This window comes from Anopheles coustani, chromosome 2 (genome assembly GCF_943734705.1).
Source record: "Anopheles coustani chromosome 2, idAnoCousDA_361_x.2, whole genome shotgun sequence".
Lineage (NCBI taxonomy): Eukaryota > Metazoa > Arthropoda > Insecta > Diptera > Culicidae > Anopheles > Anopheles coustani.
The window spans coordinates 47,205,549-47,220,803 of NC_071289.1; the positions used below are offsets into that span (position 1 = coordinate 47,205,549).

At 40.7% G+C, this 15,255-nt stretch overlaps 1 protein-coding gene across 1 annotated transcript; it reads left to right on the plus strand.

Annotated features, from left to right (window-relative positions):
• The first annotated feature begins 1,044 nt into the window (after positions 1–1,044).
• On the plus strand, positions 1,045–11,532 carry LOC131264466 (uncharacterized protein CG3556). The gene is made up of 6 exons (XM_058266766.1): positions 1,045–1,963; positions 2,132–2,415; positions 2,528–2,847; positions 2,920–2,997; positions 3,063–3,145; positions 11,400–11,532. Exons 1-6 carry the CDS (start codon positions 1,045–1,047, stop codon positions 11,459–11,461), a joined length of 1,746 nt encoding a protein of 581 aa, XP_058122749.1. The 3' UTR covers positions 11,462–11,532.
• Positions 11,533–15,255: the final 3,723 nt, after the last annotated feature.

The window sequence follows — 15,255 nt, forward strand, 5'->3', positions numbered from 1 at the left end:
TTATTCACTAGGAGAATGGAAGGATAAAAAGGTCTAATACGTAGCCAATAAATCTCTTATAGTGATGTACAATATTGAATCTTTGAGACTAAGCTACACTGTTATTGACAAAATGTATGTGTTGTGAAACGTCCATATTTAAATAACGGGATAGTAAAGTACATGAACAAACGTATAGACATTGTACTGATGCAAGACATACTCGTATATCTTTATGAAACTTACGGAACATTCCAAACAAACTTACCGGGCAATTGTCTCATATTCGAACCATCAATTACATAATGATTATTGCAAATAATGGTTGATGCACAATTGTAACGAAAATACTGAACCATGATTTTCCAATAAATAACACACCACATCTTTGCATTTGTGTTGTAAAGGAAGTACATTCTTATTTCCTTTATTTTGCCATGTCCAGAAACGATAACTTGGAAATCTTTTTATACTGATCTTTTATGCGTAATTTTAGATGCATTCTAACACGTTTAATTTAACAACTGAGGTTGACACCCCTTCTCAACAGTTCCGATGTGCCCCCGAATAATACTGATAAGCATGAATCATTCCACAACCAATAGTAGCAGCTATTGATTTTACTTACTCCATCCTTGTGTAATAATTCATGTGTATGTGTGTGAGCGATTAGGGACATTCGTACGTGACGGCTTGTCTATGCTATCTCCTTAACCCTTAGCTGCCAGAAATGTGGAAAAATAAAGTGAATAAAAATAATGCCGATATGAATTAGCCGTTCGACCTGCTGCCGACAAGTATAGAAAATATCTTTATTATTTTTTAATTAGCGAGCACAGACTAACCAGGCCCACTTAGCTTCCAAGGCACATGAAAGTGACTGGTTTGTTGATCCTAGTCAAACTAATGTTTTGAGGATCACGATGACTTAACGTCCCTACATGATGGTTGTGTACTTTTACATATAATTTAAGACAATATAATGGATCAACATTAGTGAGGAGCAAATAAAATTGTTTTAACAAATATATTTAAGTTTCTCGTTTTTTATTTGCAGAAAAAAATATGAAGCACCGAATACATCTGCCAACGCTAGTGAAAGTAGTCGCTCTGCTGCTTTCCGAAGCACTCGGTGAGACAACTACTTCTGTTATTCCACCAACGGGCTTCCTTGAAACAACGCTCACAACTGTTGGTCATCCGCCCACGACAACAGCGAAACAACAAATACATGCGATGTCGAGCATTCCTCCTGAACATATTGGCTCATATGTAGGAGTACAGACCATTGGCACAAGCGGGGCACTCTTGCCAACTTTCACTACGGAGGCGTTTTTTACAACTCCCTCGCCACAGGCAGTTACTCCACAATATAACACATCAAATACTTCCTCACCTACGGTAAGCACAACCCAGCCAACCATTCGTCAGGATTCGATGGACAGTTTGCCGGTGGATATAACGCTCATCGAAGAAAAGCAGCTCGGACCTGGTGGACCAAATCAGGTAGAAAGTGCCAGCATACAGAGGGCGCTCACCTGGTTGCGAGAGAGAAGACTTCCTGACTTCAGCTGGGGCAACGATACGCACATGGTCATCCTAGCCAAAGAGCTTTCAGGTGGCAAAGACCCGTCGGAGAATGACAACCCGATACAGGCTGTGTCAGACTTGGAAAACCTGCTGTCGATCAAACAGATGGATATCGAGGTACTGACCATGCTTGATCGTCATCACGCTACTGCCAAGCAGCTGAACACGGATCACATCGCGAAGTACATTCTGGCTATGGGAGGGTTATGCAAGGACGCTCGACACTTCTACGGCCATGATCTGGTAGCTGCACTTGAACATCACGAACACGACCAGGGACAGGAGTACGAGTTTGCTCTAACCGCGCTGGCCATCTGCAGCTCGGCAACGCATGTTAGGAAGCGTCAGATACGTCGTCTCCTGGACATTGCCAGCGGGGAAGTGAATGACGTCGGTAAGTCTTAGGAAAAGTTAACTTTGAGGCCATTTTGAATATTAGAATTTTCGACAGCAATGGCAATCTGGCGTGAATTTTGTCTTTGCTCTTCTCTTTTTCTATTCATCTTTCTACTTTTAATATCATGTCATATCTGTACCTTACGTCCTGTGTCCCATTCAACAGATACGATTGCTATGGTATTATTAGCATTGCGTTGCATTGTCACTGATCATCGCCATCGACACCTACAACATTTTGTGCGGCGTCCGGCACGCGGTCTAGCGAGTCTACAGGGTCTGCAGGGTAGCTTTGGATCACTCCGCAGTACGGCATTGGCAATGCAAGCACTGCAGGATCTCGAACCGGATCCGGCTGGAAAATGGAACCGAACTGCCGCTTCCGAGTGGTTGCTTGTTAAACAGCGTACAGACGGAAGCTGGACGGAGGAACCTCTCCAAGATGGGCAGGTATGGAATCAGTTCGACAGCAGTGTAGAGAAGGGTGATAACCGCAACGACCAGTTCTCGGGCCATATTCAACTTTTTGTATTTAATGTTAATCCCATCTTCTTGTTTGCAGGATCCTACAATTGGAATTGGCCTCACTGCCGACATTGTCCTAGCTCTTGGCTGGCGAGGACTAGGAGCGGTTCGGGCATTACAATGTGACCACGTGATGCGGGAATCAAACGAACCTTCGGAAAACGGTGAACCTAAGCTAGCCGCACCGGTGGGCCTAGGCATATCGCCCGTAGAGGAAACGGAGCCAAGAAATGTGTCCTACACCTATACATTATGGGTTGGCACGAACGAGACGGAGGAGTATTACCTCGATCTGACGTCTCCGAAAAACACCACATTTTTTCGGGCCATGAAACAGGCCGCCGAAATCGATCCAAGGTAGTTAGGATGAAGTGAATCGAGCACGAAATGGAAATATTAAACTAGTTTCTTATCATTTCGTGCTGCTAGGTTTTCTTTCGAGGCACGCGAATGGCCCAACGGACACTACGTCCATACGTTGGCAGGGATGAAAGAGGAACCAAAAAGGTAGCGGACATTTAGCACATCTTTGTTAACAGAAAGAATGAACGGTGGATTTTTAAATCTTCCAGTTATCACTTCTGGCTGCTCTATCGTTTACCGGAAAGGCCAGACACCAAAAATCCTCCCGGAAATCAGTTGATAGCACCGCTGGGTAAGTTTTTAACTTGCATTTTATGTTTCTTTGTTTAAAACTGACTATATCGGCAAAAGAGCATGTCTAATCATAACAGCTACGTAAATTTGGCGAAACTAGTTTTTATCTTTTGTAAAGTTTTATTAAATAAATCTTTTTTCTTAATTTTTACAGAATTTGAAAAAGATCCTCTCGTTTATGCAAATTTTTCCAACTTCCGAAGAAAAACTGAACCTTATAAGTAAAGCGTACACAGCTGACATGCAAATTAGTATTAAAAAAATCATACATACGGTGTCCTCCACCAAAGTAGGGTTTTATTGGGCTTTCTTTCAATTGCAAGCTACATTTTTATAGATTTTTTTAATATTATTTTATTTATAGAAATTATACTGCCAATATTTGTTTTACCTAAATCAAACGCTTTTTAGTAACAGTGCCTTAACATTAACCAAAAAAAAAGAGTATACCTCATGTAAACACATTAGAATATACAAATAAATTAAATGAAAAAATAAATTTTCAAAACAAAAGTTTTTCGCTAAACGTACTAATGTATGTAAAAATGTATGTTAAATGACATATGTATTTATGTATCAGTTTTTCCTATTTATCGTTATTCGCATTACATCGAGATTGCTCTCAGTTCGATTGTCATCTACGATGCTATGCGAATAACGACAAAAACGAAAAACTGATACATTAATACATATGTCATTTAACATACATTATTTTTTATTGTTTAGTACGTTTAGGGAAAAACTTTTGTTTTGAAAATTTATTTTTTCATTTAATTTATTTTATACTTTTACGTATTACATGAACAAAGAAAACAGGATTTATTCTATTATATGAAAATTGTCATTAAGTTATTTGAGTCGGAGTGTTATAATTCATTATCAAACTTAACACGTTCCGTATTGCGTCACCCAAATATGGGTGACAGCAGTTTTACTTCTAAAAAGTTTTTGACACATAGATAAATGAAAATGCAACATAAAAATTACTTTAATATTTTATATAATTTTTTTCGGAAGCTTAGGTTTTGCTTGGCCTTCGAAAACAATCCACTCTAAAATTGCGCTTAACCGCTGTTTAAACGTAGCTGGAATTCTCGGTGGCGGGAACGGGAAAAAGTAGCCCAGATTCGACAGGATATCCAGCGGGAACGAGCTTATTCGTCCGATCTGTCAAAGTGAAGTTTTGTTTACGTTTTAGTTTGTTTACGTGATCTAAATTGGCGGCAGGTAAAAGTGGAATTGTGAATCATTATCAAATATAAAGTTTATGAATGGTGTTGTTGAGTTCCTCCTCCAAAATTTTGCGTAGAAGACTACTCGCATTTTGGTTTCTCTCCAACAACATCGGCCACATCCATATACGTTGCCCATACCGACGTTGTTGTAGCAAGCGAATGAAACTTTTCATCAAACGTTTCAATTAAGCAAATGCGTCCGTTCCCGCCAGGTCGTAGTTTCGCGTTTTTTAAACATAGCGGGAACGAAATCCGTTTTTTTCATATGGAGTGCGGGAATATTCGTGCGATTACCGCTGTGTCTAGCCGTCGCATTAGAAAGCAATAACACCGTTGAACGAGCGAAGCGAGCGTGAAAGTGAGATGCACAATTCCTACGCTCCGGTTTTCCCACGCACTTTACGGTTTCCCCAGGCGCTATACTTTTGCTAAGGATACTATAGATGCAGGATGGTAGGGGAAATTTTTCTTGCGCTGAACGAGTTTTTGGTAGTCGATGGTTACTTTGCCGAAATAAAACAAAGCAAGACGTGAGCGTGCTACCGTAGATGTACCATATTTGGCGCAGTTAAGGAAATTCTTCATAAAAAGTTGAATAACCAAATCAATGTTCGGTTAAATCATACTACGTTTTGCACAGTGACATAGAAGACAAGAAAAAGAAGTGAGAAACTCATAAATTAATATTTCTTCAAGTTGCAGAAGCCCTTTCTGTGGCACATTATGTTCCTAACTTGGCGCATTGTTTTTGCAATGTTCCTTACTTGGCGCGATGTGTTCCTTACTAGGCGCACTTCAAACAAAATGGATGTAATTGTATCAGCTTTATTCAAAATTCAACTTAAAACAATAGAAACACTTTTCAACAGCAATTTAAAAAACAATTTAGCTTTTTGAGCCGCGGACTTTGGCTTCTCTCGTGAAAATAAAACTATCTCGTCGCTAACTTTTATAATCTCATTCATCAAAGCCTTCTATGATTCAAAAATATCTAGCAGTGTGAGCCAAACTTGGCGCAAAATATTTTCGCTTCAAAATTAGTATAAAAATCTCAAAAAGCGCCGAATCTAACCACGATTCGCTGGAAATACTTACATTTTAACAGTTTCTGATAAAAAAAATCCCTAATAATTTTTCCTTTGCGGATAAATGATTGGAAACAGTTTCACCATTTCCTTAGCAGCGTTGCTAACGCGGGTAAAAAATGGCGCACTTGTGGGATGGAATTTTTCATTTAATTAAATATACATTCAATAACAAAAAATCAATAACATGTTTTGATGCGGATGTATTGTACAAACATAAACAAATATTTGACTACATATTTTAAGCTGAAATGTTTTGGAAATAGTCTAATATCGAAGAAAATATTAGAAAGTGCGCCAAGTTTGGACCCGCGCCAAGTATGGTGCTTCTACGGTACACAGTTTCATTCAAAGTTTGCAGTATGAAGAAAATTAAAACGTTTTCGAGATTTCAGGGACAAGTTTTTGGAACATTTGCATTTACTCTTGGGAAAAGTGGTGCTGCACGGTGATCGAAATAACGAACGCAGAATAAAATTAAGCTAAAAACGGGCCGTATTACCGAGCCATGTAAACGGGTCCTGTAAACGGGCCGTGTTACCAAGGGCATGTAGCCGGGACCTGTCAACGGGCCTTACCTGGCCCTGTAATCTGAGTCCTGTAACTGGGCCCTGTTACCGGGCCCTGTAAATGGGTGCGAGAGCGAGATGCACTGCAGCATACCGGGTTTCCCACGGGTTCTGCTTTTGCTAAAGATACTAAGAATGAAGGGGAAATTTTTGTTGCGCTGTGATCGGGTGAACAATTTGATGAGCGAGTTTTTGGTAATCGATGGTTACATTGATTATCGATGGTTACTTTGCCGGAAAATAAAACAAAGCCAATTTTTGCAAAGTTTCATTCAAAGTTTGTAATAGAGGGAAATGAAACGTTTTCGTGATTGTGGAAACAATTTTTTCGAACATTGCATTTACTCTTGGGAATGGTGGTGCTTCAACATGATGAAAATAACTTACGCAGAAAAAAATTAATAATAAAACTACAACCATGAGGTTTGGCCCTGTAGCCGGGACCTGTAAACGGGCCCACTTACCGGGCCCTGTAAACGGGCACTGTAACCCGGCCATGTAAACTGACACTGTAACCGGGCCATGTAAACTGACACTGTAACCGGGCCCTGTAAACTGGCCCTGTAGACGGGCCGTGTTACCAGGCTCTGTAAACGGGTCATGTAAACGGGTCCTGTTACCGGACCCTGTCACCGGGCCCTGTAAATTAGCCGTGTTACCTGGCCCAGTAACCGGGTCCTGTAAACGGGCCCTGTAAAATGGGTCCAATAATTGGGCCGTTTTACCTAGTCGCTACACAAATTGCAGCAGCTAGGTGGTTCCATTAGATAGCACGATTGAGCGAAGCGAACGCGAAAGCGAGATGCACTGTTCTGATGCTTTTCTGATGCTAAGCTTAGAGAGCAATATACGTAGCAAGGAATGCGGAAGCGAGATGCACTGTTCTGACACTTTTTTTACGCTAAGATAGCAATATAGCAACGAACGAATGAAGCGACCCTACCGCCACAAGCTTCGGGTCGAGGTAGGAAATCAATGGGCAAGAGCGAGATGGTGATAGCCTTGTCTCTTTTACACCAACGCAGCAATTCCCCTGTCCCGCCACCGCCAGAAATCTCTGGCCACCGCGCCCATCTGTTGCCGCGGCAGCCGATCCGAACAGAAAAATCGAGACTTGTGATTGGCTAGCCGAACCCTTATGTGTGAAGTCATCAAAGTGCGCATATGCGCATTGCAATACGATACGAAGTTTAAATGCCCTGCGCGAAGACCCAGCGCGAGCGATCGAAAACCCAGCGCGAGCAATCGTAGACCCACCCGAGCGCCACCGCGCTTTGTAAAACGCGTCTCGTACGCATGGTGACTTTTACTTCGTTTTCAGATTTATCGCGACACCTAAACCGAAGCAAAACCGAAGTTGCCGCGGCAAAAACGAAAAATGGAGGCCCCTTTCGGGGCCTTTGCTCTTTTTCTCTTCTCTTCCTTCTACACATTCTCATGTCTCGAGCTGTTTACGCGGACTTGAACCGCGTTGTTTCCACTCCGGTCTCTGCGCACCTACCGCAAGACCGTCGCTCTTTGTTGAGAACGATGTGCTAAAGGCCCAATATATATCTACTGCGTAGCCGTTTGTATGGACTGTATGGGAATGCATCGGTATACGCTCAACCCGCTCTAGCCATTTAAACCTCTCGCGGAGCGAATTCATATGGCCACCGCGTTTCGGTTTTTGCTCTTCATTTAGCGATCGCTTGCGCTGCGTACGTAAGCATGAATGACCGCTCGCGCTGGGTATACCCGTACGGGTACCCGTACGTCCGTATTCGACCGCGCTGGGTATTCGACTGGTCTACGATTGCTCGCGCTGGGTTTTCGATCGCTCGCGCTGGGTCTTCGAAGACCCGATCGCGCAGGGCATTTAAACTTCGTACATGCAACTTGCGCATGCGCACTTTGATGACTTCACACACGAAGATTCGGCTAGCCAATCACAAAAATCGATTTTTCAGTTCGGATCGGCTGCCGCGGCAACAGATGGGCGCGGTAAGGAGAGATTTCTGGCGGTGGCGGGACGGGAGAATTTCTGCGTTGGTGTAAAAGAGATAAGGCTATCACCATCTCGCTCTTGCCCATTGAATTCCCTATCTCCACCCGAAGCTATGGCTGGTAGGGCCAGCGCGAGCCGATCGAAAACCCAGCGCGAGCAATCGTAGACCCAGCGCGAGCCGATCGAATACCAAGCGCGAGCGATCATTCATTCATTTCATTCCATTCATTCATTTAAATGAAGAGCAAAAACCGAAACGCGGTGGCCATATGAATTCGCTCCGCGAGAGGTTTAAACGGCTAGAGCGGGTTGAGCGTATACCGATGCATTCCCATACAGTCCATACAAACGACTACGCAGTAGATATATATTGGGTCTTTAGCACACCGTTCTCAACAAAGAGCGACGGTCTTGCGGTAGGTGCGCAGAGACCGGAGTGGAAACAACGCGGTTCAAGTCCGTGTAACAGCTCGAGACATAAGAATGTGTAGAAGGAAGAGAAGAAAAAAAGACGGAGGGCCCCGAAAGGGGCTGCCATTTTTCGTTTTTGTCGTGGCAACTTCGGTTTTTATCTTCGTGGTTCGCTGCATATTCCCCGCTCATGCATAGCGCAGTGGGGAAATTTTTGTTGCGTTCTGATCGGGTGAACGATTTGATGAGCGAGTTTTTGGTAGTCGATGATTACTTTGATTATCGATGGTTACTTTGCCGGAAAATAAAACAAAGCAAAGCGGAAATCTGCAGACACAGTTTCATTCAAAGTTTGTAATAGGAGGGAAATGAAACGTTTTCGTGATTATGGAAGTATTTTTTTCGAACTTGCATTTACTTTTGGGAAAGGTGGTGCTTCAACATGATGAAAACAACCAACTCAGAATAAAATCAACAAAAAAAATACATCCATAAGCTGAGGCCCTGTAGCCGGGACCTGTATACGGACCCTGTTACCGGGCCCTGTAAACGGGCGGTGTGACCGGGCCCTGTAAACGGGCACTGTAAACGGGTCATATAAACGGGCACTGTAACCGGGTCCTGTAACTGGGTCCTGTAACTGGGCCGTGTAACCGGGCCGTTTTACCTAGTTATAAACAAATTGTAATTTAAAAAGTTGTACTAAAAAGTGTGCGTCAAGTTAGCACACTTTTTTAGTACAATCTTTTTTAATATCTTCCTCTTGGCGTAACGACCTCTTGGTCATGCCTGCCCGTTAAGGGCTTACGAGACTTGTTTCCCTGTTGTACGTGGGTAGTCAGTCCTCTCGTACAGGGGAGGGTCCGGTCTCGGTTGGGATTCGAACCCACGCCGTCGAGGTGGTGAGCCCCGGCGCTCATGGGCCGATTTTCTAACCGGCGCATTAATATAATTTGTTTATAACATTTATTGGTAAAAGAGTAAATGAGGCCCCAGCCGCCATGTTTTCGATCGTGGCTACACCTCTTGTGGACGTTTAAACTGAATGTATGCAATTGGTGATACATTAATTCGTTAAATTCAACCTACGAGTATTTGAATCGTAGTGTGTACCGTTAATTTCGGCTACGCAATCAACCTAGGGGTGCGGTATGAGGGGGGCCCACGGGCCCCCCTTATTTCTCAAAACTATAACAAACTCTCTTTTTCAGTAGACCTAGCGCAGTCCGCTCGCTGCGCTCGCTGCGGGCGCGCCGCCGTTTCCAAATCATTTCTTCGGCTAAACTCATTGTTTCATGCTGTCCATCATGTGTGGTATAGTTTAGTTACTAGTATCTTACAGTAACTTAACATGTAAAAGTATAGTAACCCGCATTCAACCTCCACTGCGTGATTAGTTTGAACCGTTATGTTCTTTTAAGCGAACCGTTAGCGATCAAATATTTGAAAAGTATGCATGCGTCGCGCTTTGCATAGCTTCAGGCGCTTAATGTGAACCAGCAGGAAGAGGAGAATCTAGCCCGGGGCCTCATTTACTCTTTTACCCATTTATTAAACCAACGATTTTGGAAGGCTAAGTAAAAACTTAGCTTCCCGAAGAATTGATATAAAATATTAGGTAAAAGAGTAAATGAGGCCCCGGGCTAGATTCTCCTCTTCCTGCTGGTTCACATTAAGCGCCAGAAGCTATGCAAAGCGCGACACATGCATTCGTTTCGAATTTTTGAACGCTAACGGTTCGCTTAAAAGAACATAACGGTTTAAACTAATCACCCAGTGGAATGCGGGTTAATGTGGTTGAATGCGGGTTAATATACTTTCACATGTTACTAGTAAGTAAACTATACCACACATGGTGCACAGCATGAAACAATGAGTTTAGCCGAAAAAATTATTTGGAAACGGCGGCGCGCCCGCAGCGAGCGAAGCGAGCGGACTGCGCTAGGTCTACCGAAAAAGAGAGTTTGTTATAGTTTTGAGAAATAAGGGGGGCCCGTGGGCCCCCCTCATACCGCACCCCTAGGTTGATTGCATACCCGAAATTAACGGTACACACTACGGTTCAAATACTCGTAGGTTGAATTTAACGAATTAATGTAACACCAATTGCATACATTCAGTTTAAACGTCCACAAGAGGTGTAGCCACGATCGAAAACATGGCGGCTGGGGCCTCATTTACTCTTTTACCGTGGTTTTGGTATGAAGCACTAAAATTTTCTTACGGGCCGGATGAAATCAGTTGGTGTGCCGGATTTGGCCCGCGGGCCGGACTTTGCCGACCGCTGTCCTAGACGATCCAGTTCAAAGAGACCGTTCTATCTTCCGGATCTCCAGTGACAGGTGCTGACGAAGAGTAGATGCTTTATACTCGGGTCACACCTGACACTGCCCGTTATACCAGTTATAACTATATATAGAAAGTGGAATAACTGTGGCATGTCCACTACTGTTGAATGAAAAAAGTGTATGTATGTATTGGACTCCGTGTAATTTTACCATGAAAAATGTGGGGCATCATTTTTTCATGGTGATAGTTTTCATTATTTCATTCGAGGTCAAGTTAGTATGAGTTTACAAATGTTAGTTTCAGGCGAAGCGTTGAGAGCAATACTGTACTGTACTATAACTCTTATGATATTCCGAGGTACATTTATCGAATAGATGAATACATCAATTGAATCCAACAAAATGATAGTATTAATGCTGCTTTAATGCATGCCGCATGCTTAATGTTTAACGTATACGAAATATACATATCATACATATACATATTAGGAAAATGTCAATTACATATTTGAACTTTTTTTTACCCTTATATTGTTCCATTAAAATCAGAATCTCTCAGTGTTGGCAGCATAAAAACTAATAACAAAATGATGATACGAAAACTATTGTCCTACTTTTCATTCTTTCAAATTTCTTCATATATTTGATTTGCTAACCTTTTTCCGTTTCTTTTGTAGGTGTGGACGAACTTCTCGTAGAAGATGGTGAACATTATCTCTACTGGTACAAGAAATTGTAAAACCAGATATACAATAATCCAATGTACAATATTTCCATCCTTGTATCCCCACTTGATCAGCTAGAAAGCAAGTAAGCAATATTCGAAAGTCGTAACGAGCCGAGAAGGTAACAGCAAAATCAACAGCAGCAGCAGTAGAAGCAGAAGCTTTGTTCTAGTAGTTTTTTTTTAATGCAAAATACTAAGTACAGTGGAAGAGTGCACGATTAAGTACCCTCGCATGTGACTTGATTGATTTGAACGTTTTACACAAGTTCATGTTAACGACAGATAAGACATCCATCGATTAGTAAGTTATCGGTATGAATACGACAAGATATAAAACGACTATGTACAACTCAACAAGCATCGATAAATGACTGCCTAGTAAAAGGAAATAAGCTGAAAAACAAAGGACAACAGATAAATCCTTGTCCAGTTGGGCAGTGAACGAATAGGGAAGAGAAATTTAAATAAATTGTGGACCATCCGTGTTGTTTGAAGGGAAAAATGATAGGTACGGAATGATGCATTTCAAATCATACCGAACGACTAAATCGACAAACAATATACAAACTTATACATGATATACAAATATATCCATATATACATTCATAGATATACATCCAAGTATATATACACATTCGTACGTTATAAACCAAGGAAAGCAATGTAGTAGAACTGCTCATAGAATGGTAAACAACAAAGAAGCAAGGGTAATGAGGGGACGGTGATCCCATTGCCTGCAAAAACTTCATCAGGCATGTTAAGTGTGATGTGATGTATACTCGTATCAAAGTAGTAGTAACAAATAATGCACTCGAAATTGACAATAACTTATGGATGGATACAGATTGACCCGACAAGGTTGGATGGGTTCATGTTTGGTTTTACGAAAGGAAAGTGTACCAAAGTGATACAAATATTGGAAACAGCTAAGGCTTTATGTGAATTGATCACCAATGTCCAACATAATCGTACCACCATGTCGAACATAATCGTACGACACAATTGCTCAGACAAAGTACACCAAAAGGCTTTGGGGGGAAATTTCTCACCACGGAGTTTTAGATATTTTCTGAGTTAAACTCCTCCACAATTGAGTAGAAACGGGGTTGCAAATTGTTTCTGGACATAGTAAAATTGTTGGTAACTATTATCTTCAAGCCCGAACGTTTTATCAGATTTGAATTATCCACTAATATGCACTTTATCTTTAAATTTTGATATGCAAAATAATGTTTTTCCTTGCCGCTTAAAGAGTTTTGCAAATTCGAAAATAACTTCATGCTTGTCAAACTCTTCATTGTAACTCTTACACTTTGAATAATCGAACAGCAAATCATTCTTTGCGACATCTTCTTGAATGCTGTTATTCCTGTTTTTTAGTCGACAGTATGAGAAAAAAATTGCCAACTCTGGATGGAGCTATTGCTATTTTATGCTATTGTAATTTGGTAATGACGACGGCGTGGGTTCGAATCCCAAGCAGGACCGGACCCTCCCCTGTATGAGAGGACTGACTATCCACGTACAACAGGGAAACAACGCTCGTAAGCCCTTAACGGGCAGGCATGACCAAGAAGTCGTTACGCCAAGAAGAAGAATTTGGTAATGGGATGCTATAGTTTCAAAGCACATATATGCTAATAATACTGTTCGGTTCTTCAGAAGAATATTTAGAAGTTTATTGTTCGTTTGTTGAATATGTTGGATTGAGTTTTAAATCATACATTGGCTGATTTCGAATTTATATAAAAAGGTAATATTAGTAAATAAGACTCCTTATGAAATGCCGCTGTAATGCTTCTCACAAATGTAATGTAATGCCAAACAACAAAAGATAAAAACGTAGGGTCCATACTCGAACTAAGAAAAAAAAATCTTAATAAATATCATACCCAAGCAGCGATTACTGCATTCCATGACGACTGCATTGACCAGACACGGCTGCGAGAATGGAGACTATAAAATTATCAATGCTTGAAAAACTGGAAACTGGCAGATATTAAAACTATTTTGTAAAAACTATGAAGCACTCCCAACTAAATAAAACCTGTTCTTGCTCTTTTTTTAGCAGGAAAGTTCTACTATTTTTTACTGCTATCCACCAGTATCTTCTAATTTGTAGTAAGTAGTGTAAAGTCAAAATATTGTGGAAACTTCAGATCATAGTATGAAAATGATAGTTTGGTTGTAACAATTTATATTCTACGCTTCAAAACGCTATGTTATAGTGAATAACAGAACATCATGGATTATACATTATTAATGGTTCTGGCTAAATGGCCAAATGGTCTGGCTTTGTCAGTGAATTTTGATTGAAATTTATGAATAACTTCTAATGGTCTTTAATTTCATCTTCACTCATCAGTTGGAGGAAACTTAGTGGTAATTTGAACTATTTTTACAGCTTAAACTTATGCTCAGTTACTCAGATGTTTGAGGAAGCATTTAGCACGAAAAATATGTTTTAATTTGTTAACAGGTGCCAGAATGCCAGGCTTGCACCGACAGTCATGCCAAATAGCAGAAATCATTGTATGCGTGCGTGATTGTACTTAAGAAATAAAATAGTCACCATAACGATCGCTTGTGCTTTGTTAATTTCTTTTCTTAAGTAAAACATGCATATTTTGTGCATGTTCTTGTTATTTTGAGAACTATATCCTTCTCGATTGTCTAGCCTGGTGGTAGCGAGCGTCGTCATTTTTGTTCCTCTTCTTTTCCAATTCACCTTCTCGCCTATTCCGTGGACCGCCGATGTCTCTCGAGGGCTACCATAGGCTCTCTATTTCCACTCAATACATATCAGCATACCACCTCGACGGTGCACGATGGAGCGAAGCCGGGATAAAAATCAAAAATTCATTTTTGGATTTCAGAAAATTGAGATATGTTTTCTTAAACTACAAGATGAAACTAAGAAATGACCCAAAAACTAGAGCCTTTATTCTTCCAGGTTCTGAGAAACAGCCCTTCAAAGTCAAGATTTGTGAAAATATTGCGTGAACAATTGAAAAAAATCCGTCAACTTTGAAGGTCTGTAACTCCAAAAATAATGGCCGGAATCGAATTTCAAGCACAGTTTTGGAAAGGTATATTATCATGCTTTAAAATTGTTGACAGTTTAAGTAAATTGAAATTGAATGTCACAAAATATTAAGCATTGTATCGCAAAACTCCTGGAAAATTTTTCAATTTTCTGTTTTTAACCTTACGCCATCGCTAAGGATTGTGAAAGATTGTAATATGATGGATACCTACTCATAGTCTAGAATGTTTTGTAACAATAAATGATAGTTTTTTTTTTCTTTACGTTATTATGCACTTTATATGTGAAGCTTATAGTTTATCACCTATTAGGCGTCTCCATCATGCCATATGCCGCATCGTGTGTGGTAATAAATATTTGAAATTCTCATTCAATGAAGTATAGGTCGATGATCACATCGTAAAAATGTGAAGCAGGGTAGTGGATGAACATCACGTAAAAGGAGAAAGACAAGCCAAGTCAATGGCAAAGAATAAAATTTGGTTTGGTTTGCTTTGAATGTATTTGGTCACTTTTTCTTGTACTACAGCTCTCAAACCCATCTTTTTATACCCAAAATTCCTGTTAATAATGTATCCTACACCAACATTTTGTTTTGTTTGTACCGTAGAAGCACCATACTTGGCGCGGGTCCAAACTTGGCGCACTTTCTAATATTTTCTTCGATATTAGACTATTTCCAAATAATTTCAGCCTAAAATATGGAGTTAAATATTTGTTTATGTTTGTACAATACATTCGCATCAAAACATGTTATTGG

Bases quoted from the DNA above. Each gene is read 5' to 3' on its own strand.
- LOC131264466 (XM_058266766.1), top strand. From the start codon at position 1,045: ATGAAGCACCGAATACATCTGCCAACGCTAGTGAAAGTAGTCGCTCTG. The intron at 2,848-2,919 runs GTAGTTAGGATG...TCGTGCTGCTAG, and splicing joins GCCGCCGAAATCGATCCAAG to GTTTTCTTTCGAGGCACGCG. The intron at 3,146-11,399 runs GTAAGTTTTTAA...TTTCTTTTGTAG, and splicing joins TCAGTTGATAGCACCGCTGG to GTGTGGACGAACTTCTCGTA.